The 26,339-nt window shown below is 40.4% G+C and overlaps 1 protein-coding gene across 12 annotated transcripts in view; it reads left to right on the plus strand.

Moving 5' to 3' along the window:
- PLEKHG1 (pleckstrin homology and RhoGEF domain containing G1) overlaps window positions 1-26,339 on the plus strand; it is a 103,074-nt gene that overhangs the window by 39,554 nt on the left and 37,181 nt on the right. For 3 of the 12 annotated variants that reach the window (XR_014562473.1, XM_083732144.1, XM_083732147.1), the window contains exon 3: window positions 24,930-25,468. Coding sequence is in view for 7 of the 12 variants with exons in the window: in XM_083732144.1 (XP_083588270.1) it covers window positions 24,930-25,468 (539 nt within the window). In the remaining 5 variants the exon portion in view is untranslated. Of the gene's footprint in view, window positions 1-7,635; window positions 7,795-19,451; window positions 19,769-20,201; window positions 20,306-21,533; window positions 21,565-24,929; window positions 25,469-26,339 lie in introns of those variants that run through there. The other 9 variants (XR_014562474.1, XM_083732146.1, XR_014562475.1 and 6 more) reach the window with 6 other exon arrangements.

Consider the following 26,339-nt stretch of genomic DNA (forward strand, 5'->3'; position numbering starts at 1 on the left):
TAGCTGTCACTGATGAAAGCTTCCACGTGTTGTAGATTCTGACTCTCCTCACATGTTTACAGAATTCCTAGGCAGAAGGCACCTCTGAAAAAAATATTGTCTGAGTAGTCTGTAAATGATATGATAATCTGATTACTACATATGCTGGTGGCTTGTTTGTTTTTGTTGTGGACATGGGGAGGGAAGCTGTGAGCATCAATCTGTGAAATACCAACAATAGCATTGTTTTCTTCATTAAACAGCCTTCTACGAACAAATTTTGTAATGCGCGATGCAGCCCTGAGAGTTTCATTACAGTCAAACCTCGGTTTACAGACACTTCAGGTTGCGTTTTTTCAGGTTACAGATGTGCTGAAACCTGGAAGTACCGGACCGGGTTACTTCCGGGTTTCGGCGGTCACGCATGCGCAGAAACACCGAATCGCAACCCACATGTGCACAGACGTGGTGCTGTGGGTTGTGAATGTGCCTCCCGCATGGATCACACTGACAACCTGAGCGTCCACTGTATTGCAGTTAGCTGCCAATTGTTATTCTAAAGATAACCAACTAGATCTGATATTGAACAAAGTATTGGAGGCTAAGCATTTTATAGGTTCCCTTAAACAAATCTAAATAGCACAGCTCATGTGTTTTCACCTGTTACACATCATGGGTGATTTGGAAATTTGTTATGCAGCTCTGTTGTTTGGAATTCTTTGCTTCAAGTAAGGATTTTTGCTGGATAAAATTGCCACCACATGAAGGTGTTTTTAAAACCAGTTTATTTTGACACCTAGTCAATTCTACCATAGAGAACAATTTTTAAATTGTTGGATGTCCCACTTTCCTCTTTGCCAAGATACACACACACACACACACACACACACACACACACACACACACATGTTTGTAGGGTTTCTTTATTTTCCATTCTGCTTTATTTCTGAGTCGAAAATGTAATGCAAACAAAATGGAAAAGAATTATATAAAAAGGGTTGTTAGCTGCTCAAATAAACATTTGTGTTCATGCAACACAGTACTTTGTTCTCTGATTGTGATTGGCTTATTTTAGGAAGGTTAATCAGAATCTTTTAACCTTTAGCCCAGGGGTATGGAAGCTTCTACCCTCAGGCCAAAAAGCGCTTTGCTATTGTGTATTCAATTGTATCTCTGCACAAACTACTAAATTAAAATTAAAGCAGAAATGAAAGTGTCTCGGCAAAGAGGCAGATCTACATTCCTCACATAATGCAAAATAATAATAATAATAATTCTATGCATTTTGCAATTGCATGCAGTTTTTCAGTATGCAATTGCATGTAAATTTTGAAGCTTTGGATAGCTTTAACACAGGACTTGCAGTTCATCTGTGCTTTTTGTTTTAAAAACATCAGATAAATAAAAAACAGAAGTTGAAACTTCACTGGATTTACTAAGAATTTAATACATTCATACCTTGGAAGGCCAACAGCTTAGTTCCTGAATGTTTTGGCTCCTGAAGTGACTGTTCTGGTTGCGAACTATTTTTGGAAGCCAAACATCCGGCAGCCAATCAGAAGCCATGCTTTGGTTTTCAAATGTTTTGGAAGTCGAATGGACTTCCGGAAGGTATTCTGCTCAACTTCCAAGGTACGACTGTATATGCTTCTGTTTCCCCCTTCCCAACTCGTGTTAAGGAAACGGTGCTGTCATCAAGACCAAGCATCTTTTGTGAGGTCACGTCAAGGTTTAAGAAAGGCTCCTGTGACAAGTCATTGAGGAAACCTTGCTGGTAATGGCTTTAACGTCTGATTTATTTTCCTTTAATTCTAATTGCATCTTGCATTCACAAGATTGGACAAAGATTACTCTGAACAGTAAAAGAAAGTATGAAGGTAGACTATTTGCCTTTGTTGTGTTGCCTTAAAAAACAACAACTAAGGATTCTTTTAAAATAACAGCAACATTAGCCTTCAGTAGCCTTTTAGTGTCCATATCCTGTAACATGGCGAAATTTAATATTACTGGGAAAAGCCTTTGGTGACTGCCAAAATACTAATTTAGCCCCTTTTTGACAAAGGAAGAAGGAATGTTGTAACATATTTCCTTGTATTAAAAGAAAAACTTTTCAGAAGAAATCTCAAGTGTGTTTTAAATAAATTCTGTCTTTCTCAATTTGAAGTCAAGTGGTAACGTTTGAACTTGTTTCATTCCCTTAGCTATACACATGGTAGTTAAATGAATAAATGCCAATTGCTCTGGAAAGAAGACCCCATAAGGCCTGATAAACCCCAAATTTAGAGAGATTACTAGAAGGAAATAGTTGTGTTAAGCTTCACTTTTTTTAATTGGCTCCCTGTGGTTTGAATTAGCTTAAAAGGGGGAAATTGTTGCTTGCTGACAAAGTAGGAAGGCAGCCAGCTTTGATGTTTTATAAGCAATAAAATATTAATAGAAAAGCATATGTTCTTTCTGTGAGATTGGTCAAACAACTAAACTGTTATTTCTTCAGAAAATCAGGCTTGGAGGTATAGTCGCTATTACGTTAACTTTCAAATTTAAGGTGAACTGGCAAGCTGATATAGCAAACCATAGAGATGGGAACCTCAGAAAATCTCCATGCTGGATTTCCCCCTCCCCCCCAAAAAAGCTTCAAGGTACATCCATTGTTTTCTTTAAGTAATTGACAATTGTAAGTCTTAAAATTTACTAGTTTTTTTTTGAAAACCACAACAGCTAATTGTAGTCCTTTTACTTGGGCTTGGGGTTTGTGTGTGTAGGGATTATGTATTCCATTGGCGCAGTTTACTATTGGGATGAGCAGAGTTCTTTTTCTGCCAAACTATATTTGCAGCTCAATTCTCATCCCACTTGAGGGAGAATGAGGAAATAAAGTAGATGGTGGCATACCTGTTAGGTTGCTGTAAGACATAGAATCATAGAATAATGCAGACAGATCCTGTACCCATAGTATTAACTAGTTCATATTCATTTGAAGCTCTCTTTTTTGCAGTAAGGTGTAAACTGGGTCTTACAGCAGAAAAACTGTACAGGAGGTGCTGTATATAGAGAGCACCTAAGATTTGTATCCCCCCCGCCCGTCCTCTTTTGCACACATTTGCATGGAGGTACATATAGTTGGTTGCCAATAACATGGCAATAACACGGCAACTTTCCTTGGCATGGCATGGCAACCCATACCCTCCAAGTGCCCCTATTTTCCAGGGAAAGTCCTGGAAGTATGAAAGCCACCCCAGCTTCTGATCTGATCCCAAAATGTCCCTATTTTCCCCACCGAGCTCAGGGTGGAGAATGAGCTCGTGCTTGTTCTGAGCGATGGCAGCAGTGGCTGTGACACAAACCGGCTCTGAGAAGCAGGCAGAGGGCAGGGACACCCTGGGCATGAAAAAAGGAAGAGTCTTCACACGCGCGCACACACATGCACTTACACACACACACACACACTTAACAGCTGCATACACATAGATCAGGCATAGTCAGCTTCCTGAGACTGGGAGGTGAATGGGATTCTCCCCATGAGACCAGTATTATTGAAGGCTAGATCCCTCAGTCCAGATCCCCTGGACATAACTATGTATCTGTGTTTAAGTTGACATTAACTGCTATGATCCAACTTTTATCTAAAAGTTTGGGACCAGCCCAAGAGGGAAGTAATATTTCAGATTAGGGATAACTGGGAGGCTTCAAGATGGGTCTTCTTTGCTTCTCTTCACGTTATTTCAATATTTGTGACTCAAGGGAAGTATTAGTACGTGTGAACTGGAGGTACTAAATCAAACCTGATAACAGTCCTTTGGAAATCTTCATCTTTTGTTACTTTTAATTCCTATGGAGACAGCACAAACAAAAATATTAGCATCTGCTTTCATCTATAACTTGAGGTATAAAGTTCAACTTTTTTGCTGCATCTTGACTATGCAAGTTGATGCTTATTTTTCAATTGAACTTGCAAATTCTGGCAAGTTTCCTTTATTCTGGAGGCATTTAATTATTGTGTTTGGCGGACTGACTTTGATACATGGAATAAACTAGAATTCCAGTTCAAAGATTCAGAGCTAGAAGTATTTTAGCCATCTGCCAAAAAGCAAAATTATTTGCTGCTTTATATTTCAGCCTTGGGAGATACAATTGTTACAAATATTCATTTAGGGTATTGGTTTCAGTTGTAATAGATATTGCAAGAGTTCTGGCTCCTTTAAAACAGACATTGTGCATCGCATCCTAGTTCCTTTGAAATCTTATATCTAAAAGTTAAATGGATATTCTAAAGCCTCAATGAAGAAATTTTACTTAGTCCTATGTAAAACATACCCGCCCCCCATTTTTCTTCCAAGGAGCTCAAAATGATGAACACAGTTCGCCCCTTCCCCCGTTTTGTCCTCACAACAACCCTGAAGTAGGTACATCTAAGACTCCCTAAGAACATAAGAGCATGCTGGTTTAGGTCAGTGGTCCATCTTATCCAGCATCCTGTTCTCACAGTGGCCAACCAGTGCACAAGAGCACTCTCCCCTCTCGTGGTTTCCAGAAACTGGCATTCAGAAGCAAACCGCCTCCAGCTGTGGAGGCAAAGCATAGCCATCATGCCTAGTACTCATTGATGATCAGTGGGCAGCACACAGGGACAAGAGGTTGTTGTACATCTTATCTGAATGAACTGAGATATGACTGGCTGAACATGGCCATTCAATAGTCCAGGGATGGGAAACTTGTGGGCTTCCAGATATAACATACCAGCTCTCATCAGCTTCAGCCAACATGACCAAGAGTAGGAGCTGGTGGGAGTTGTTGTTCATCAACATCTGGAAAATTACATGCTCCCACCCCTGCAACAAGTAACAGTAAGACTTATCTTTTGATGGTAGTCCTTGTTGGTGCTAGTCGTGTCCTTAGGATCACTGTGAAGGCTTCTTGTGTTAAGGAAACGGTGCTGTCATCAAGACCAAGCATCTTTTTTGAGGTCACGTCAAGGTTTAAGAAAGGCTCCTGTGACAAGTCATTGAGGAAACCTTGCTGGTAATGGCTTTAACTTCTGATTTATTTTCCTTTAATTCTAATTGCATCTTGCATTCACAAGATTAGACAAAGATTACTCTGAACAGTAAAAGAAAGTATGAAGGTAGACTATTTGCCTTTGTTGTGTTCTTATAATACATTTGTCCATCAGTTTAGGTAATGGATTGAAAATTTGAAAGAATAAGTAAACACCAGTTTTAAATCAGCTAAAGTGATAGCTGAATGGCAGTGTGTTGTGTTCTACCTTTTCAGACTAAAGAACCTGAATCTATGGTATGAATCACAATGGGATCAGTCATTTTAATCTCCTAATTGAGTATTTTTAAGAATTGTCTGGTGTCACTCCTCAAACAACAATCCCTCCTGGACTGGTTTTGTCATTAATCTTTCATCACAATGTAGCATGTAATGATGCAATATATTTTTATTTGCCAAGGAACTTCCTCCTGTCCTCAGTTTGAAGTTAGTTGATATTTTCAAGTATCATGCCTATTTATTATACCACCCAAATAGCACTGAGTAGAGCTGTTCTGTGTGCTTGCTTTTTACATTTAAGGCCATGCAAAGTTCAGGTTAAAATAATTACTGAATATATTTGAGAACTGAGGAAAGAAAAATGTGATGGTCTTAACATTCTAGCACAGGATTGTGCCGGGACATCCACATGATTCTTATCTAAAGTCATCACTTTTTTCTTTCTCAACAAAATAGCCCTGAATGTAATATCCAAACATTTCTCTCTTTTGGTTACTTTTGTGATAATTCTATCAAATATGTTTAGCCTAAACACTGGTGGCTTATTTAGTTTGAATACAGAAAGTTTATTTTGTGATTAAAGAAAATAGCATCCCACCCTTCTCTTCCTGGTTTAAGTACACTATTGTGACACTTGCTAAGCTTGGTTAAAACTCAGGTTTGAGGGTATAATTTTAGAGAATCTTATTCCTCTCTATACAGTGGTGCCAACTTGAATAAAATATTGGGGGCCCCAGGTATAATTAATCACAAGATGCAGCACACACACACACCCCATTTGAATGGCAATGCCCATCAACTTAGGGGCGCAGCCCCCTCAAATATTTTATAGAGGGCAATGGGACCTCAGCCCATAGGAGTTGGCTCCTATGGATTAAACCAGGTTGTGAAAATATACTATCTGGTTGTCACAAGTTTTTTTGGCACCCTGGGCAGATTTGGAATTCTGAGATTATGACATAGGCAGCAGTCACCCAACAAAATGTTTTAGACTAAAATTCCCCTCAGCCCCAGTCAATATGGCCAGCAACATTTGGAGATCACCAGGCTGGGCAAGGCTGAGCTAGTCAAACATTTTCTAAAAAGTTACCATTGACTTTGGGTTTTTTTGCCACCTAAAGGCAACTATTTATCTCCCCACTTTTCCAGCAAATGTAACAAGCAGTTACATTTTATGACCAGTTTACTGAAACTTGGAAACTTTCTTCAAGTCTCAGTGCTGAACTTTAGATTTCATCTATGCACAAGACATTTGTGTTTTACAGGATTTTTTGTTTTTGTTTTTCTTTGACTCGCAAGACGTATAGAACATTAAATCACAGGAATTTAATATGTTGGAAACTAACCTAAACTCACATTTCCTAAAACCTTCTACAGAATTCTTTCAGTGTGACAGCAGTTAAGATAAAAGTTAATAGGGAAATTACACAGATAATTTTTCCAAGAAGAATAAAGCTGAGCATCCTAAAATATAGACAGAGCTAAACAATGAAATGCACGACTGTAAAACATATGAAAGGAAAGCTGTTCCACTGTGATTTATATTGTAAAACCATATATTTATTAGGTTTGTGTCTTTCCTTGTTAAGGGAAAGGGGACTTGTTTTATTAGCACAGCATACCTTATTTACATTGTGTATATAAAGGACTGTGGCTAATGTCAGACTGAAACAAGTGGTTGTCCATAAATTGCAATGTATGTAAAATATAAAGATTTCTTTGATGGTTGATGCTGTTGATCTTTGATTATGGAACTTCCCCTTCGTCAGTTTCTGAAACAGGAGAAATGCCTGAGAAAATCCGTTTCTTTAGCTTTATTATCTTCATTCTCTTCCCTTGTTTTACCCATGTTGCTGCTGGCGAGAACATATTTGATATTTGTGTGTGTATGGTTTTATTTTTAAGAGTAGCCCACATGTTCAAACCTTGAAAGAATACTCAGGTCATAATATTTACTATATTAGAGCTGGGCTAATTGATTTGTCACATAGACCTCCTTGCATTTCCTTTTTAGAGTTTGCATTGAAAGACTGGCGATGGGATGAGGGTTCTTGCTCTTCCTTATTGTAAAGAGCGAGAGTGCTGCAGAGCTGCAGGCTTAGAAGAATTTTCCTGGCAGGCTCTTTCCCCCTTTTAAGCTTTCCACTACTTTTTGAGGCCTGCAGTGATGGCTGGTTGCCAGCAGTGGTATCAAAAAACTGCAGCTTTAAAAATCAAAACCAGAGGGTGGCTCTTAGCCACTTGTTAATCTTGTGTTGAACACCTTTCAGTGAATAGCCATTTAGGCTGGTTCTTTCGGAGAATTCATTAGCGATCCCGCTCTTTCTTTCTCTCTCATCGGTATGTGAATGTGGTGTTGTTTGTTTTTGCCTCACTTTGCAGATGCATTTCTAGGCAGCTGCATCTCTATGTATAAAATGCCCAAGAGCAGCCTTAAGCCAATTTGCAGAATGAACAATTGATTTAATGGAGTGTGGGTAGGCTTACCCATCCAGCCCTGTGAAAAATGAGCTTGTTTGTTGCAGAGGAAGCATCTGTAGGGTAAGCAATTCTTTTCTTGTACTTCCTTTGATTCTTGTTAACTCTGCTCTGTGTCTGTTTTCTCCTCTTATGCATCTTTACACATACTGTGTTGCATTCTTATAACTGTGTGTCTTAAGCACGTTTGAAAGGATTTTGCTCAAAAATGAATATAACTGTGTTTTGTGAGCTTCAGCTTTTATGCCTTTTCATAGCCTGCTTTCTTGTGATTGCCAAAAGCCTTCAGTCCTGGGCTTGCTTCCTTGGAAACAAGTCCCATTTAACTTGCATGGATTAGGATGTAAATATATGAAAACAATGTCCTATTGCTTGTAATATTTATATATTCAAAAAGGTTATAAACACACTGCAGCAGCTTTGCTTTTGCCCTTATTTTGTGTGTGTCTGTATGTTATAGAGTCAACAGTCTAAGAAAATAGATAAGGGGTTTGGGGTAACCAAAGCTTAGGAAAGAAACCTGATAATTGTCCAGAAATAAGCATTTCAGTCTTCAGATAATAGCATCTTGGAAGTTTCTTCCAAAGGAGTCAGATATCCTTGGGGATAAATACAGCCATCTCATAATGACAATTCCTTTTAGTTGAAAACTATGTAAAATATTTTCGGGATGGTATCACTGCTCTTTGGCTTGTGGCATTGAACGGAATAGCCCAAGACTACAATCTGAGTGCAAGGCAGAGGTGGGGGCTAAACATTCAATTACTCCCTTTGATCCCACATTTGCTTCTGCACTACCTGGTCTGCAGAAGGCAGACTAGTGAGGCTGAATGGCAAGTGACTTGCCCAAGGTCACAAACTTGAGTTCAAGGCATAGCTGTCAATGTTTCCCTTTTTTTAAGGGAAATTCCCTTATTCCAAATAGGATTCCTCGCAAGAAAGGGGGGAAGTTGACAGCTATGGTTCACTGCAGAGAGAGATCTGAGCTTTCTGAAACTCCCAACCTTCCAAATCAGTTCATATTCAACTAACTTAGCTAAAAACATTCAAACCTCATTCAGCTTCTCCAACCCCCCTCAGTCAATTTCAAGAGACGCATGTTCATTCTGCCCATACTTCCAAAGAGAGAAGCCACCTCTTAACTCCTGCTTAGTGAGGCTAGGTGTCTATTTTCCTCTTCCTTTACCTGATGAACTTGGAAAAGAGGAATGAAGGGCAATTGCCCCCCCCCCAAAAACCCCTTAGCCTGCCACCATGATACTTTCCTCCACTGTACTTCTCAGTGAAGTTGTCTCAGGACAGACAGGGGTGAACTTTGTTCTGCATCAGCATCAGTGTCTTAGATCCTGACTGTCATCTTGAGGTCAAAATGATGACTTTGCTTGTTGCCCCCATTTTGGCACACTTAGTGCCCTATAAAAAGGAGATGCCATATGTAAAGGATACAAACCTATGGAAATGCAGGTGTTTATAATTTATATAATTTAAGGTTTTAGGGAAAGCATTTACATTGGTGGTGGCAGTAGTGAGTTTGGTATCACAAAACTACTTATGTTTACAATGTCCCATTAGGGTTAATGTCCTTTACCAATAATATTAAAGGGACATTTGAATTTTTATCAAGCTTTGTATGTATATGGAAAAAATTACTCTGAAATTATCATTTTTAGATGGCAGTGCTCATGAATGAAGGTAACAAGAAGCAGATGGAGCACACATTCCATGACAGTTTGTGCTGCTAATAAATTATGACCAAAGCCAAGGGCTCTGGAATTACAAATTGAGCCATAATCCTTTTGTCTGGTGCTTTCCACAATCCTTGCAACTATAATAGGATGCCATTTTTTGCTTCCAGACAAAGCATTCCCCACTAGATGCAAGGTTACAAGAAGATTTGGAATGCTGCATTCCAAACTCTATTGTTAATTAATTAGTGAGTTGTCTCCACTGCTTGTGTGAGTGAAAGGCAGCTTGTAAACCTGATTTTTCCCTTCCTCCCCTGTACACCCCCCCAATAACACTTTCCAGAGGATATGGGGTCCCTCCTGAACAGGTGGGACTGCAGTGCAAGGCAGAAGGTTCAAAAATTAAGAGAGGGCTCTTGCTTTAGCATGTTCTCTGCTACATATATACCTTTTACATACACATCTGGTCAAAATCTCTCTTGCTGTGGATACTCCACACTTTGTGTTTATTTATTGTGCTGAACAGTTAAAGCAATATACATACAATGTATGTATTCCCTCATTAGTTTGTATAATTAAATGTAACCATTGGATACAGTTACAGGCTTTACTGAACTTGATCTGTGGCTTTGTAGCTGCATTGTCTACATGCAGTCACTGCTTAGCTGGCTTATTTCACTGCCAAAGAGGCAGGCTCTTTAAAAAATAAATGTACAACAGCTAGACTCCTTGTGAACTGCTGCTGGAAATAATGCAAAACTGAAGTCTGCTGTATAAATGATTCTGTCCTTAATGCACATGTTCATTCTGCTCACTACTCTTGCATTATAATCTTTTTTAAAAAACCATAATCTTTACCTAGTACCAAAGCAAAAAAGTTGAATTTTGGCAGGTCTGGGACCCAAAGAGACTGTATAAGCAGTTTGAATTTGTGTTTCCTAAGCTTAAGTATATGGCATGACAAACTGCTTTAGAAACATAGGGTACTTTAAAGAACAGTTTGTTATATGGCATGAGTTGGGGAGTAGGTGGGCAAAACTATTTTATAGTAAGTAATTCTTTGGATTCTGGCCCAGATATTTTGTATATATCATTTGCATAGAGAGAGTTCTAAAAGATAAAAATTTGCATGGAAAACTTGGAGTATGCCAAGCCTAGTCATTCCTTATCCTTTTAAATAAAAAGGAGAATTGAAGTGGGGTGGTAGTGGTTAACAGCTGCTTCCAGAGAAACACTGATTTTCCGCCAAGCATGCCAGCTAATAGCTCTTATGAGAGGGTTATGCTTAGTGCAATAATAACCAGTCTAGTGGCCTCCCAGAGACTCGCCATGCTCGGGGGGTTCTTCATTCAGTAGTGAATGTGCCGCATTGTTCAGCAATGAAACGTCTGCACAGGCTGAGAGTTGCTGGCTTTTTGTTTCCTTTTAAAAGTTGAGAAGTTGCAATTATCTCATTTCTTCAGTGATGTAACCAGAATTAGCATTACTACTTCTAGAAGGAGGCTGACACCAGTGTGAAAACTCTTCGTGCCAGAACGATGTGTTATGATACGGTAAATCATCACACGAGACACCACTTCCAGCAGTCTTTGTAGGATGATCATAATGTGGCACAACTATACAGTCATACCTCGGGTTACAGACGCTTCAGGTTGTGCGTTTTCAGGTTGTTCATCACACCGAACCCAGAAGTACCGGAATGGGTTACTTCTGGGTTTCGGCGCATGCGCAGAAGCGCTAAATAATTCTTTGCGCATGTGCAGAAGCACTGAATTTCCACCCACATGTGCGCAGACGCGGCACTGTGGGTTGCGAACGCTGCAGGTTGTGAACGTGCCTCCCGCATGGATCAGGTTCGCAACCCCAGCGTCCACTGTATTTTCTTTAGCTGCTTCAGTTCTATTCTTTCCCGCAAATTGCTCACAATTTATGTTGATTTCACTGACTACTTTACCCCTTTGATCCTAGTGGCCTAATAATGCGGCATTCTTCGATTGGTAGCAGGCCCTTGGCTTTCATTTGTCCTTTCCAGAGGAGCCACACTCTTGTTCATGTATCCTGGTGCCTGTGCTCTCTGCTATATATTTTTAAAGTCACGGAGTCTTTCTTGTAGGACTTTACTTATAGAAACTGATCAATTAAATGTTCTGCAGTTGGCAGGTAAGTTTAAGAAAAGATTTTGGTGCCTTGCTCTAATCTTAAAGTGAGAGGGTACAGACCCCTCCCTGAGCCTACTACTTCACTCAGGAAGAATAGAAATATTATGAGATCCAATCTGGATATGGTATTTTGCATTTTAAAAAGCAGTTTTATTCTGATTTCATATTACATTGTGCAATGCTAAACCGTAATTGAAAATATTAGGAATGGCCTAGTCCAGGCCTGTCCAACCAGCTGATCGCAGGCTGTCCCTGGTCGATCCTGGTCGATCAACAATTCTGATCTGATCTCTCTACCTAAGAAAAGCTCAACAACTCTTGTCCCTCCCCCTCAAAAAAGCTCTACAACTTTTGTCCTCCCCCCCCCAAAAAAAGCTCAACAATCAAATGGGTAGATCACTGCCAGTTTATTTATAGTGGGAGTAGATTGCAGTCTCTTGGAAGTTGGACACCCCTGGTCTAGTCTACCTCTTGCAGTCAGCTGAAAATGGTAGATTCCTGCTGTGTGTAGCCTGAATTACCCCACTTTGCATCCTGTGTGCAAAGGTAGGGTTTTTCCTGACCCCTTATTTTGCAGCAAATTATACATTGTTTTTGTACTGTTCATCACACTTAAATTTAGAAGTCTTTACGACAGAACGAACAGTGTTCAACATTCAGTGTCTTTTGCCAAGCAGATAGCCTGGGACACCCCCTTTTTTCTTTTGAAAATGGATCATTGCATAATTAAAGAGTTGGCCTACATAGGCGACTTGTTTCCATAGCAGCTAAAGGTCAGAAATGTCATTTGGAAGGAGTAACATCAGCATAACACACAGTATGTTATGAATTTAAAAATTCCTCTTTTTTTGCAAAACTATTCATTTATTTGTCATGAAAACTGATGGGGTATATAAGGTAGCAGAAACCCAAATTTGTGCATAAATGTGGCGTAGTCCTCCCTCATTACAAGCTCCATTTCTGACTTCGCTATCACAGATGACATTTCTGTGCCACCACTAACCCTCTCAGTGTTAAGTTCGAGACAAGAAGGAAAGGCTTTTGAGAACATGTTTGCAATGCAAGAATGAACCTCAGTACTGATCAGTTCATAAATTAGTTACAAATCGCAAAACAGAGGTAAATTTCTGGTTTATTGAGTTAATCCAGGATAGTCCATTACCTCAGATAAGGGGGAAGGAAGCTTTGTGTCTGTTGCTCCTGAATGTAACTCATGCTAATAGATGAATATACTCTGAAAGTTCCTAATTATGCACCCTTCAGTTACAAAAAAAATAAAATAAAAATAGAATCAACAATGTAAAGTGAAAAAGTGTAGTGTTTTATATCTGTGGGGAAATTTCTGATGCTTACCATGCTGTGGCCCTGCTGTGCACACGTAATGAGAGCAGCTTGACCTTTCTGTGTGGTCAGTGTTTTGCTGTTACTCATTTGTGTTGGAAACTTTTGTGTGGAAGGCTTTCTTATGCCGACCCATGGGGTAGGGAAAGATCAGGGTGGAATGCAGCAAAGCCCTGTGCCACTTGAATGTATTCATGAATGTTTAGGGCAGTTGCGTTTAAAAATGGCAACTTTGCCAATGCCCCTTAAACTATTTTCGCACAGTTGGCTGCTTTATGCCTAAGACAATAAATACGACAGTTATATTTAACTAGACAACTAGTTCATTGTAGATTTTATAGGCATTAGCCTGTTTAACACAGTGCTGTTTGAAACAGCTTGCACTTCTTTAAGCAAGTGGGCAGTCAGTGGCAGTGGCGGGGGGCGGGGGGGGACTCCTCTTCCTTACTCCACTGCTGCCAGCCCATTGACTTAAAGGAGAAGTGTGTGCTGCTTCAAACAGCATTTCTGCTAAGGGCTTTAAGCCTCACTTCCCAGCTGATGAGCAAGGATTAAATCTGGCTGCCTTGGCTGCATGATCCTTTTCCCTGCTGGAAGCAGTGCCCATCGCCAGTGCAGGATTAAATGCTGCCTTCCCACCTATCAGTTGGCATCACCAGTGACGACTGGTGGGTGTGTTTTTAGGAAATTGCCTTGCGGGTCAATTTTGTCCCATGAGTTGGAGGTTTCCCCACCCCTGATTTAACTAGGAGTCCACCAATTTTCTTGGGAGAAAGCTTTGGGGAGTCAGACTTCGGTTCTTAGTCTCTAGATTCCTAATAATGTAAGAAGCTTGGCTGGACCAGAGCAAAGGTCCAACTAGTTCAGCTTTCCTATCCTGTATTAGCCAACCAGATGCCCGTGGAAAACCCACAAGAAAGACGGAAAGTGCTATAGCAGTCAATCCCAGTGTTCCCTATAGCATATACCTAGATTATTCTTTCTCTTGCTAGCTTTTGCTCCCTGCTGATGTGAAATATGCTGATATTAGTTATATGGGCAAAGGATAAACTGGAGAGCTAGATTTCTCCAAATCATTCCAAAAAATGTGACGTCTTCATTTTTAGCAGATCAAAAAATCATAGCACAGAGTACGCCACCTACAAATACCTAGGCTTACCTTACTTTATTTCAAAACTTAGAAAAATAGTATCCTAATATATGAATAATATATTTTACCTGATCAATTAATAAAGCATTGTAAATACTTTGTAAAAATATATATTATCCAGGAACTTGTCATTCCCAAACTTTGTTTGTTGAGACCCGTGTTCTAGAAATTTAATTGTCCAATTCTTCTGTTTCCTAAGATACATAAGTTCCAGCAATGTTACGATATTCCAAATCATTTCATATCTGTGTAGGATTAGGAAAATCTTTACCCTCTGATTATATGCTCTCGTTCTAAGATTTCCTTCTTTCCATATGCTCATCCACCACCTGTGTTAGGACTACCTGGAGGAGCATTTGTAATGTGAGTGGAAGGAGGGTGTATTCTACAAAAACATAACAAGTCAACATCTTTTCCAAATCTTCTCTCATGGAGTGGGGAATACTTTGGAAATGGAGTTGACCTAAGTGCTAGTGGGTCGAAAAGTTTGTAAGGTAAGGAATTAGGCTGGAGGCAAGGCTTCAAGCCCAACTGTTAATTAAAAGTGCAAACTAATCCAAAGGAGTCAACCAGTTTTGGTTGTCATTGGTAACTGGGCATTACTGGTGGTTGCCACAAACCCTTTACATCCTTTTATTATTCCAAAATGTGCTGAGAAGGGGATTCAGGGAAGGAGTTAGTTTCACTTCATCTGGGTTTTGCTTTGTTTTGAGACAATTCATGATCCTTCACCTCAAGTCAGAATTGGTTTAGTATTTATCACCATTTTCTGAAAATTCTCAGGGGTGGAAGTTAGCTGTTGAATGCAAGATTCTCCCCCACTTTTGTTCATATGCCTGCAAAACACCCCTGTAGTCATGAATGCCAACTGCACATGTGTTGTACCTTTGCTTTCTAGCTGGAAAGTTGATGCTCAGTTTAACACATACAAACTTATACAATGGTACCTCGGGTTACATATGCTTCAGGTTACAGACGCTTCGGGTTGCAGACTCCGCTAACGCAGAAATAGTACCCCAGGTTAAGAACTTTGCTTCAGGATGAGAACAGAAATTGTGCTCCGGCGGCGCAGCAGCGGCGCGAGGCCTCATTAGCTAAAGTGGTGCTTCAGGTTAAGAGCAGTTTCAGGTTAAGAGCGGACCTCGAGAACAAATTAAGTTCTTAACCTGAGGTACCACTGTATTATGAAGTTCGCCAGCATTGCTGCTTAGAAGTAGCTTCCAAATGTCTTTAAAGGTGAGTGACTGAGTAGCCAAGAGAGTTCTGTCTACCCTGCCCAGCATGAATAGAACATCCCACACCACCCTTTGAATTCACTCTGATAACTTGTGGGAAGGAAGTCATGTCTCTGTGTTGTGAATTCAGGGGCAGGCTAAAGCTGGACTTGAACTGTCATAAAGTTGTGGAGTAATCTTCTTTGGAAGAGGCTAAGTCAGTTGCTTTGTCTTCATGTACAGTTATCTCTGAAGTGCAGTTAATTGAATGGGAAAGTAAGAACAGCAAAGTCTAGGTGACTGGCCATTTAACTGTTTAGCTCATGGATAGGCAAACTAAGGCCCGGGGGCTGGATCCGGCCCAATCGCCTTCTAAATCCAGCCCACGGAGGGTCCAGCAATGAGCTTGTTTTTACATGAGTAGAATGTGTGCTTTTATTTAAAATGCATCTCTGGTCTGAGGGACAGTGGGCTGGCCATCTGCTGAAAAAGTTTGCTGACCCCTGGTTTAGCTGTTGAAGAGACAAGCTAGTCTTTGGTACAAATTTTAAAATTTAAATAAAAAAGCTTATCTCTTCAGCTACAGAAGTGATAGCTGTGCAGACTTCAAAGAATAGTAGGGTAATAAATAATAAATGGAACCCAGTGATGGTGGTTTGGGGAAACTGAATTCCACAGAAGGAAGCTTTTGAGCAAGGGGTGAGTGAGGAAGTCTATTGCAGGAAGTCTGGAGGGAGCCCTTCCTCTCTTGCTGTAAGTCGCAGAGGAGGAAAAATCCATTTTGATGAACAGAACCGTAATCTAGAGTTTACAAAAATAACAAAAGCATTGTGTAAATAAACCTTTCTAGCATTTCTGTGTTATGATCCTGAGAAAGAAAATAAGGTGACTGACAAACAACAAACTGGAAATAGATCTTATTGGTGGGAATATATTGCACTCCTAGAATTAGCAGTGATATTGTCAGTCTACTACTAGAAGGATAATGTATTTGCCTCCATAGTGCTTTGGAATATAGTGGAAACATTGCAGATCACAATTAGAATCATTTTGGCTGTAAGGTTGGGTGGGTGGGGGTTTTCAAACAGTGTTCTGTCAAGCATCTTATTAAACTTTTAAAAGTAAGAAAGAAAGCATTTTCCACAAACTGGAATCAATGTATATACAATGTGTATACAAAACTTGGGTTTTTAGCATATAAGCAAGATAAAAGCTTTTGTTTTATATAGAAATCTCTGCAGTATGATGTACAGGTTTAAATAATCATTGCACTGCATTGCAGAGGGTTATTAATACATTGCCCTGCACTTTGAGGAAGAAGTCAGAATGTCCTCTAGAAGATCCTGAGTTGACTGCAGTTCATTTATGGTTTGTTAAGATTCCTGAAGTAGGAAACTTAATGCTTGCAAATCATTAAATTGAGACCACAATATCCCCCTCGGTCATTTATAGTTGATTTGCATTTAGGAAATGTATATGTTTTTGAAAGCATGGTTAATTTTTATGGCAAAGGGGCACTCATAACCATACATTTCTGAACATTTCAAACAGACAGCTTTTTAAAATAATAATTAAAATAATAATAATAGAGACTTGCAGCAATAAACAAAATTGATATCCCATTTGGACAAAATAATATTCTCTTTATAGGATATCTTTTATAAATGTCCACATCTTCCATTTCTTGCTCTGGCAATTCTATGAATTTTCAGAGGTCGTTACATTGGATAGTAGTAAAGGTAACTTTACTGTAGATTAAAAAGAAAACTTTATTTCGATGTTGCAATAAACCATGTCTATGTGGGAATTCCACATGCTGCCAGTTAAGCTTTTAATGTAAAAACAAAACTACATGAACCGATACTCGGTGTGCTAAACCTCTGGTCCACAGTGTACCACATGGTAATGGAGATCAGCATAGTGACAGAGTTGCTTGCAGGGTTTAGACCTGCTGAATGAGCACACTTGAGCCCTGACACGTACCTTGCAGAAAGATGTCCACAGAACAGTTTGAGACAACGTCCTTTATGTGACCATTGTGCATTGTTTGAAATGTAGTTTTTCAATTTCTCTGATTCATATCTTGTATCAGCTGGAGAGTTTCTAAGGTCAGTCGCCTAAACCTGAAGTGATGTCATCAGTCATGAGGCTCTATCAGGATCAGGCATGAATTGGCAGGCTCAGACAGGTGAGGCGGATGAAGGAGAATTGGGAAGGGGTGTTGTAGAAACTGGGGTTGGATGGTGGAAGTTATCTTGCTACTGTGGAACAGGAAGCAAGGAATGCTAGCTCTCCCTATGTCCTTCAGACAGAGAGGAGAGCCTCATAGGAGACTAGAGAACAGTGGCGTAGCGTGGGGGGTGCAGGGGGGGCCGGCTGCACCGGGCGCAACATCTGGGGGTTAGGGTTAGGGGGCGCAAATCCACGGGTTAGGGGGCGCAAATCCACGGGTTAGGGGACGCAAATTACTTGCCTTGCCCCGGGTGCTGACAACCCATGCTACGCCACTGCTAGAGAAGGCCCCAATCAGCTGCTGGCGGGTGGGGGGAATAAAGTAGAAGGCAGCAAAGGTGGATGCAGCCTTGTCACCAAGGGCTGATATAGCTAAGGCAAGATAAAAGGGTTTTTAATTTACAAACCAGTATGACATACTCACATTCTCTCAGTACTTAAGGCATAGACAATATGTATGTAGTGCTGTCTGAGTATGCACTTTTGCTTGAAAAACATTAAAAAACAACAAAAAACATTGCTGGGTCAGACCAAGGTCGAGCATATTATGAAATCTATATGTAATAGTTGGTTTTGTGGGATGGGTTTTAATATATAGGAGAGGCTATATGCAGGTAAAATACTTATATTTACAGTAGAAACAGCCTTAGGCATGTGCCTGAGCTGGAGCAAGCAGAGGGCATGTCTGCCCTCATTGCTGGTCAAAGGAAGGAAGGGGGGAACATGAAATACTTCTTTGTTTCTTCCCACTCCGGAGGGGAAATGACTTCATAAAGAGCCCTCTGCCAATTATATTTCTATGGTCTGAGTCTCTGCCTATCCGCAATACACCTTTGTGGTTGTTAGTTCCAAAACTTACTAACTAGCAAGAATATGCATTGTTGGATTTGACTGCTGTCTCCCATAGGTGTACAGTGGTACCTCAGGTTAAGTACTTAATTCATTCTGGAGGTCCGTTCTTAACCTGAAACTGTTCTTAACCTGAAGACCACTTTAGCTAATGGGGCCTCCTGCTGCTGCTGCACCACTGCTGCGTGATTTCTGTTCTCATCCTGAAGCAAAGTTCTTAACCCAAGGTACTATTTCTGGGTTAGCGGAGTCTGTAACCTGAAGAGTCTGTAACCTGAGGTACCACTGTACCAGAAACTATACAACCCATGATGGTTTGATGAGATCGTTGGAGACCTTTTACATTCAAGATGTGTGCTCCATCTGTATGCGGTGCAATTATTAGACAGACTAAAATTTGTGAAATTGTGGCCTGGTAGTTTTGATATTACTAACATTTTAGAAGTACCTGATCCAGGTATAACGGGAAGTGCAGAACTGGACTGGACATAATAAGTGCCCTGATACCGTTACTGATACCATTACCTGGCATTGGTGATATTTTGTTGTATGGCTGCATATTATAGTTTGAATTGTTTTTTTTTAAAAAAACAAAACACTAAAAATATTTATAGCGTTTTCTGTTCATGTTTTTATATTCTTTAAAAATGTAAATGCTTCATCGGGTATATGTGTATGCAAACTCCTCTCTGTCTTATATTTAAAAAAAAATTAAGCAAGAATGCATCCTTTTAATTTAAAGAAAATCTTTGATTTCTATTTTTTGCAGTGGTGGGGGAGGGCAGATAAAAAGTTAAAGGCCAAAATATTGCTGTTAAATTTTCAGGGCAGCATCAGCCATTTTTAATATGCCAAAACTGTCTTCACATGTTGGTGCAATTCAGGTTTACCAATTTACCTTTCTGTACTTTTAAAACTATTATTCTCCTGCACTAACAGGACATTTATGATTTTATCTGTCCCAGCTCATATTTTCTTTGCATTTTTCTCAGTGTTGTATAGAGTTAATCACTAGTTGAAGGAAAGCACTCAGAATGTTGGGAGCTGCTCCCTCCCCCACCGAAAGAGACTAGTTAGTGGCGTGTTGCTCAGTGAAGTGTGCATTTAAAGTTACCCACAGTGGTGTCTATTGTCCTGTTCCTGAATTGAATGATGTCATGTTTCATTTAAGGCTCTTAGCGATGCCGACGACTGCATTTGGTGTGGGCAATGAGAAAGTTGTGAATCAGGTTCCTGTGGAGCCTTTTGTGCATTAGGGTTTCGATAGCCGAAAGCTGACTCAGGCAGTATTTCTACCAAAGGAGCTGAATAGGCTAGCGAGACCATCTCATTTTACCTTAGTGCCGGAGCGAGGTGATTTGGGGGAACTGCCGGAGTTGGAGAAAGCATTTATCTTCTATTACACAGGTAGGTTGCAAGTTATGCGAGGGAGCGTAAGGGAGAGAGAGGGGAGCTTGCCCGTTCACTGCGTAAGGAGCATTGAAGACATTCCACAGTGGTGAGATACCGTCGCAGAGGACTTTCCTTTGGAACAGTGCTTGGGGACTCAAACATGTTGTATGCTATGACAGAAGACTGTGTGATAGAGCCAGGTAGCTTATTTGAGCTTGGGAAACAAAAGGCAAACTGGTGGGCGAGTTTGTAGTTTCCTATGGGCGTTTGGGGGCATTTGAAAGGAGCCCATCACTGGCTGCAGGTTTTGCAATTCTTGAATGGGTTGTTGAATATTTGTGTAGTGTGCTGAATTTGCTTTGTATGCTGTAATGAATACAGTTTTAGTGGCCCTGTTAGAAGACTGTTGAAGATGATTGTGGTTTGTTTGTTTTTTATTACATTGCAGCTAAACTGCCCATGCTGCCTATGCAAAGTGGTGTTTGATGTCATCTATGTTCAGGACAGAGTGCCGAATCTGTGTGGGAAGTTTCTGTGACAGTAACAGCACCTGTGAGTGTGTGCGCACTGTAAGGTGGTCAAGCTCTGGAGCATGTCGTCCTTACCTTTCAAATAAAATTTGATTACAACTTTTTACAAGCAACCTTTTTTACTCTTGTGTTGTGCAGCAGCATGACCTTAATTGCTTAAAAGCTCCCTAATTAAATTATTAAGAATGGAAATAGCTCAGATTAACATTTGATTTCATGTGGAATGAATGATAATTATTTAGTGGTGTAATGCTGATTATGTGGATAATAATTTTAAAATTAAGTGTTTCAGGGAGGTAACAGTATGAATCGTGTGCTTTAATGTGGGATGCAGATGTTCGCATGTAGTTTCAGCAATTAGTATAAGGAATGCAAATGGGTGTGGAGTCTCAAATGTGGCCCTGTTAGATTTATCAAGCTACATTATTTTGACCTTTGAAATTGTCAGAAATAAGAGCACTTTCAGCAATTGCTGTAAGCATAACCAATGAAAGCATCAGCATCTCCTAAAATGCATAATGAATGGCGAAAACCTGAATATGGCATGCTTGATATCAAAACCTCATTTAAGTTAATATTAGACTATTAACCATGGGAAACTTATTTTTTCATATTTGATCTTGCAACATACAGTTTCTAGTACTAAAGTTACCTGTGAGTGCATTTCCCAGCCTGATATTGTATCACTGTCTCTCTAGTTCACTCTGTGCATTTGTTTGTGTTTAAAGTCTCTTGTTGGCATATCAGCGGAATGTGCCTTCACAGGCAGTAGGCCAGACAGGGTGGGGAGCTTAACTACATTTGTGGAAAGGTATGGGCAAGAAAGGGATCATGTTGCTGAAACACATTTATCTGTGAGTGTTGATAAACATGCAATTAGCCCTCTTTCCATTGCTTAGCTTGCACAAACCAAACCATAGCCCTGTCAGTTGTAGATCTATGAAAGCATATAGAGCTGGCATTCTTCTCCCTGCCCCAGTGCACAATAAAAGGGTGAAAATGGATTTAATGTTTGATAAAAACCTGTTGCCCAAAATGCTGTCGTCTTGTTACCCACCACCACTCCAGTATAATTTTGCCAGATTTACCCGAATACTTCCTTGCCTCTACAACTGGCAGCCAGTGATAGGGAGCAGGGTGGCAGAATTTGGGGAAATGAAATGTTAAGCCTAACCAAATCTTATAAAGTAGGACACTTTGCTTGACACAAACATCCATTTTCTGCAGCAACCACATGTCAAGCACCTTGGGTATTTCCACTGAAGTATGCTTTCTGCAGAGGTACTGTATATACCATAGGATTACAGTGTTTCAAGGGATCTTATAGGTCATAAAATGCAGCATCCTGTTCTTTTGGTCTAACCTTTATTAGAATTCTAGATCTCCTTAAAGACCCACATATATTTATAATCGTAACTTTAATCTTTGTAATAAGTGTTGCCTCTATGCATTACCATTCAGCAGCAGACCTGGATATCCACCTGAACTAAAAATTTCAGTGTCACTTACTGCTTTCCTTGGGCCAGGTCTCCCCTACTTAAAGGCCTCTAAGACAGGACAAAAGAAAAGGATAATTGCAGTATGCAGAAGGCCCCAGGCTAAATCCCTAGCATCTCCAGTTAAATGGTTGGGTTGCAGGTGATGGACTTCTGCCTGTGGCATTTGAAAGATGCTGCCAATCACAACACTGAGCTACTTGACTAAATGGTCTGGCCTGGCATAAGCAAGTTTCCTTTGCTACTATGACCTTGAGAGTCATCTTATCCAGCCCCCTGCAATGCAGGAATCTCAACTGAATCATGCATGGCCAATAGCCATCCAACCTCTGCTTAAAAACTCCAAGGAAGGAGAGTCATCACCTCTCATTGGAGTCTGTTTGACTGTTGAACATCTCTTACTGTCAGAAAGTTCTTCCTGGTGTTTAGTTGGAATCTCATTTCTTGTAACTTGAATCCATTGGTTCAGGACCTACCCTTCAGAGCTTGCTCCATCCTCTATGTGATAGCACTTTCGATATTTAAAGATGGCTATCAAATTTTCTCCCAGTCTCCTCTTTTCCAGGCTAAACATACCCTATTCCCTCAGCTGTTCCTCATAAGGCTTGGTCACAAACCTCTTTATCCTCTTGATTGCCATGTTCTGCACACATTCCAGCTTGTCAATATCCTTAAATTGTGGTGCCCAGAACTGGACACAATACTCCAGGTATGGTCTGACCAAGGCAAAATAGAGTGGTACTATTGCTTCCCTTGATTGGGACACTATATTTCTGTTGTTGCAGCCTAGAATAGCTTTCTCCCACTGCTGCATTACACTGGTGACACATATTAAGCTTTTGGTCTATTAAGACCCCTAGATCCTGTTCACATGTACTACTGGCAAGCCATGTGTCTCCCCCATTATATTTGTGCAGCCTAAGTGTAGAACCTTACATTTGTCCTTATTGAAATTCATTTTGTTAGTTTTGACCCAGTTCTCCAATCTGTTAAGGTCATCTTTAATGCAGCATTGGTTACCCCTCCCAGTTTGGTGTCATCTGCAAGTTCGATGAACATCTCCTCAATACCTGTTAGTCTTAAACTTTTCAGACACAGCTTTGTAATATTCAAATCCCATGAATTTGACTGCAGAGCTTTCATGCTCTTAAACCAGTGATAGGGGACCTGTGACTATCCAGATGTTGCTATATAGTACACCTTCCACCATCCTTGACCATTCGCCATGCTAGCTGATGAGAGCTGGAGTCCAGCAACATCTGCAGATCTCAGGTTCTCCATTCCTGTCCTAAACCCTTGGTCAAGGGCCTCTAACTTGAAGGTTTTTAAGAGCAGAGCACATTACAACTTAATTAAAGCTAAGTGGTTGTAAAAAACGATCAAGATCTTACATTGCACAATATCTTCCTTTTTGCTTGTATTGCCTTAAATGTGGCCCCTCCTGAGGATTCTTTGCTTCTTTTTCTATAATTTATATTACTGAACTGTGCGGTGTTGACAAAGTAAACATGACTTACTAGTTCATTCAGGTTATCTGTAAGTGAGACAGCGTATCAGTGAAACAGGAAGAAGGACTACAAAGTGATTGAAAGAAACAGGAACTCTTTCTGCCTCAGCTAAGGCAGCCAATCAGGTGTCCTTTGTCACAGATTTTAAGTTATACGTCTTTGTGATAAATTAACGGAAGACTTTCCCAGTTATCTTATTTATCCAGGTTTCAAGCCAGTCTAAATCTGCAGTGTATTTTTATTCTGGTTTTAGGGGTGTTTTTAATGCTGATAACACATATACATATTTCTTTATCAGAAACCAAGGAAAATTACTCCTTTTTCACTGAAGCTGCATATACTAATTTTTGTAATAATTTTAGTTCTAATCACAAAAAACTAAATATTTGTATTATTTCTTGGGCACAGAGAGAGAGAGAGCTATGCATGAGTGCGATGGTGAGGCTTAATGGAGCATCATATCCACAGCTTCACTGCTAGTACCAGCTAGGGCAGAGTGTGGAGAACAGAGACTGTTCTGCTGTTCCAGCTCCCAGTCTAGTGCACCAAAGGGTCTCAGATCAATTCTGTTGCTTGATGGCATATGGGCAGATCCTGTGCTGGCTCATCCCTTCTCTGAAAACACTTCATTTCAGTGGTAGTGTCTTTCCAATTCCTCCAAACCCACTCCAGCATGGTGGATCAGGGTTTTTGCTTACTCGGTTGCAGTAAAAAATGAGAAAGTGTTGCCCGCACCTTAAAGTCTTAACAAATTTATTATTTAAGTACATATATTCTTCTTCTTCTCCCTCCCCTTTTAAATTAAAGTATGAAAACCTAATGAATTTCTAATGTCGCTGTGAACAGGTTAAGCAATTACTTACACATGTGAAATAGAAGATATGTCCAGTAAATAGTATGCCAAGAGATCTTCAGCTGACTAATTTGAGTGTTCCTTCTCGAAACAAAAGGGGTGGAATATAATCTCAACCACATATATAAAGATAAAACTTGAATCTGAAAGCTCTCCTGTCCACATACAGTATCAAGAAGGAAAGAGAGAGGAAAAGAGTACAGTGGAAAACATACAAGGAAATTTTACAAACCAGTTTACAATCGTTACTAGCCCACCAAATGTTTCACTAGCTTATTTGCCAACTTATTGAAGCTTCCCTTACCTATAAGGCAGTGGTGTCCAAACTTTTTTCAAAGAGGGCCAGATTTGATAAAATGAAGAGCCCTGAGGGCCAACCAAAGTTGTTAGTTGTTAACTGAAGTTGTTGACCTTTTTTTTGGGGGGGGGGGTTTGAAGTTCTTGAGGTTTTTAGGATTTTACCCAAGGAAATAAACTGCCACAGGGGCCTGATTAACCGACCAGTGGGCCGCATTCGGCCTGTGAAACGGAATTTGGACATGCCTGCTGTAAGGTATGCTTTCTCAGTACCAGTAATCAGTCAAATGGCTGTTTATATAGGCCTGAAGGAAGTGTCTAGGGAGAGACTATAGGGAAGCTGGTTTATTATAGCAAATTGGGACTGTGAGTGATGATTTCAAACAGCTGTCAAAGGTAAGCAGGTTGGACGTCTCCCTTTTTGGGGAGGATACTCAATGATAATGACGCTTTATTTAACAAAGGCATTGTTTCTTTTTCCTCCCCCTAAAGATGGCTACCATTTGCCTCTTGCCGTGCCGCCTCCTGTGATGGTAGGCACGACCCCCAAGACAACAGGGGAGAGCCTGCACAGAGAAGACGGACACTTCCACTACTGTGGGATTAAGACCATGGAACTGTCAGACAGTGACCGTCCTGTCAGCTTCAGCTCCACCTCATCTTCTGCATCCTCCAGGGATAGCCACTGTTCCTTTGGCAGCAGAACAACGCTAGTTTCAAACAATCACCTGGGCTTATTCAACCAGGATAAGGAAGCAGGGGCCATAAAGCTAGAGCTGAGCCCGGCCCAGCGATTTTCCAGCAAGGAGCTGAGAAAAAACAACCCTCCAAAGGAGCAGACCTCTGACGGAAGTCTTGGGAGAAGGCCAAGTATGCCACGGAGAGCTGAATCTAAGGAAAGTAGCAGAAACTGTGTCATGTCCTTGATTGCTGAGCCTCCAAGCCCAAAGCTCCTGTACGTTGACAGAGTGGTCCAAGAAATCCTGGAGACAGAGAGGATGTATGTGCAGGATTTAAAAAGTATTATGAAGGTAAGTGGATCACTCTTAAACCCTAATGGGATGGACAATGTGCAAAATAAATCCTCTTGCAAACAATACCAAGAGCATGTGGCTTTATTGCAAGTCTTGCACTGAATTGGTATGTTGTGGTGGGCAGCTCAGTCAGCTTTCTGTGGGTGAATAAATGCTTTTGTCAGCATAATTCTATTTGTAGAGGCGTCTTCCTGGACAGGCAATATGAATTGCTGGTAGTAGCTCCTGTAGCAAGGTTTTACAAAATCATTCATTGTTTGCTAGATATTTTCTAGCATTGACTGTACCATGTTTTCAAAATCTCTTGAATAGTTTTGCCCTCAACCCATTTCTCTTTGTCGTCAGGGTTTATAAACTGCTCCTGTTCCAATGTTCATAGAATCTTTCATGAATCTTAACGGTTTCTCTAAAATGGTACTTGGTATTCAGAGCTGTTTTCTTCTACCATCACCCCCAGCAAAGAAGCTGGGATGTGCACACACACCATGTTTTCCTCATTATGTGGAGCTAGTGAAAGGTGCTCCTACTTTTAGGTGCAGCAGTGGGCCTCCAGCCACAAGGATATCATAAACCTTGAGTGGCCAAGGGAGATGGAACTCCACCAGTGACTGGAAACTTCCTGCCTCTGCTGAGTATTAATACCACACGTATCCGTTTCTCTCTATGATCAAACAAATGTGGAATTTGAATGTTCTTTTTGGTATAATGTGGAATTCTTGAATGTGTGACCAGCTCTTCCAAATGTTCCCCTATCCATGCTCCTAGGTGAACTATTTTTTATTTATTGCTTTGTCAGTTATGATTCTTTGGCCTCCTGTCCAGTGCAGACACAAATCATAGAGACAAACACATAATCTGGAAATCTTAT

This window comes from Podarcis gaigeae (genome assembly GCF_964106915.1).
Source record: "Podarcis gaigeae genome assembly, chromosome: 3".
Taxonomy (NCBI): Eukaryota; Metazoa; Chordata; class Lepidosauria; order Squamata; family Lacertidae; genus Podarcis; species Podarcis gaigeae.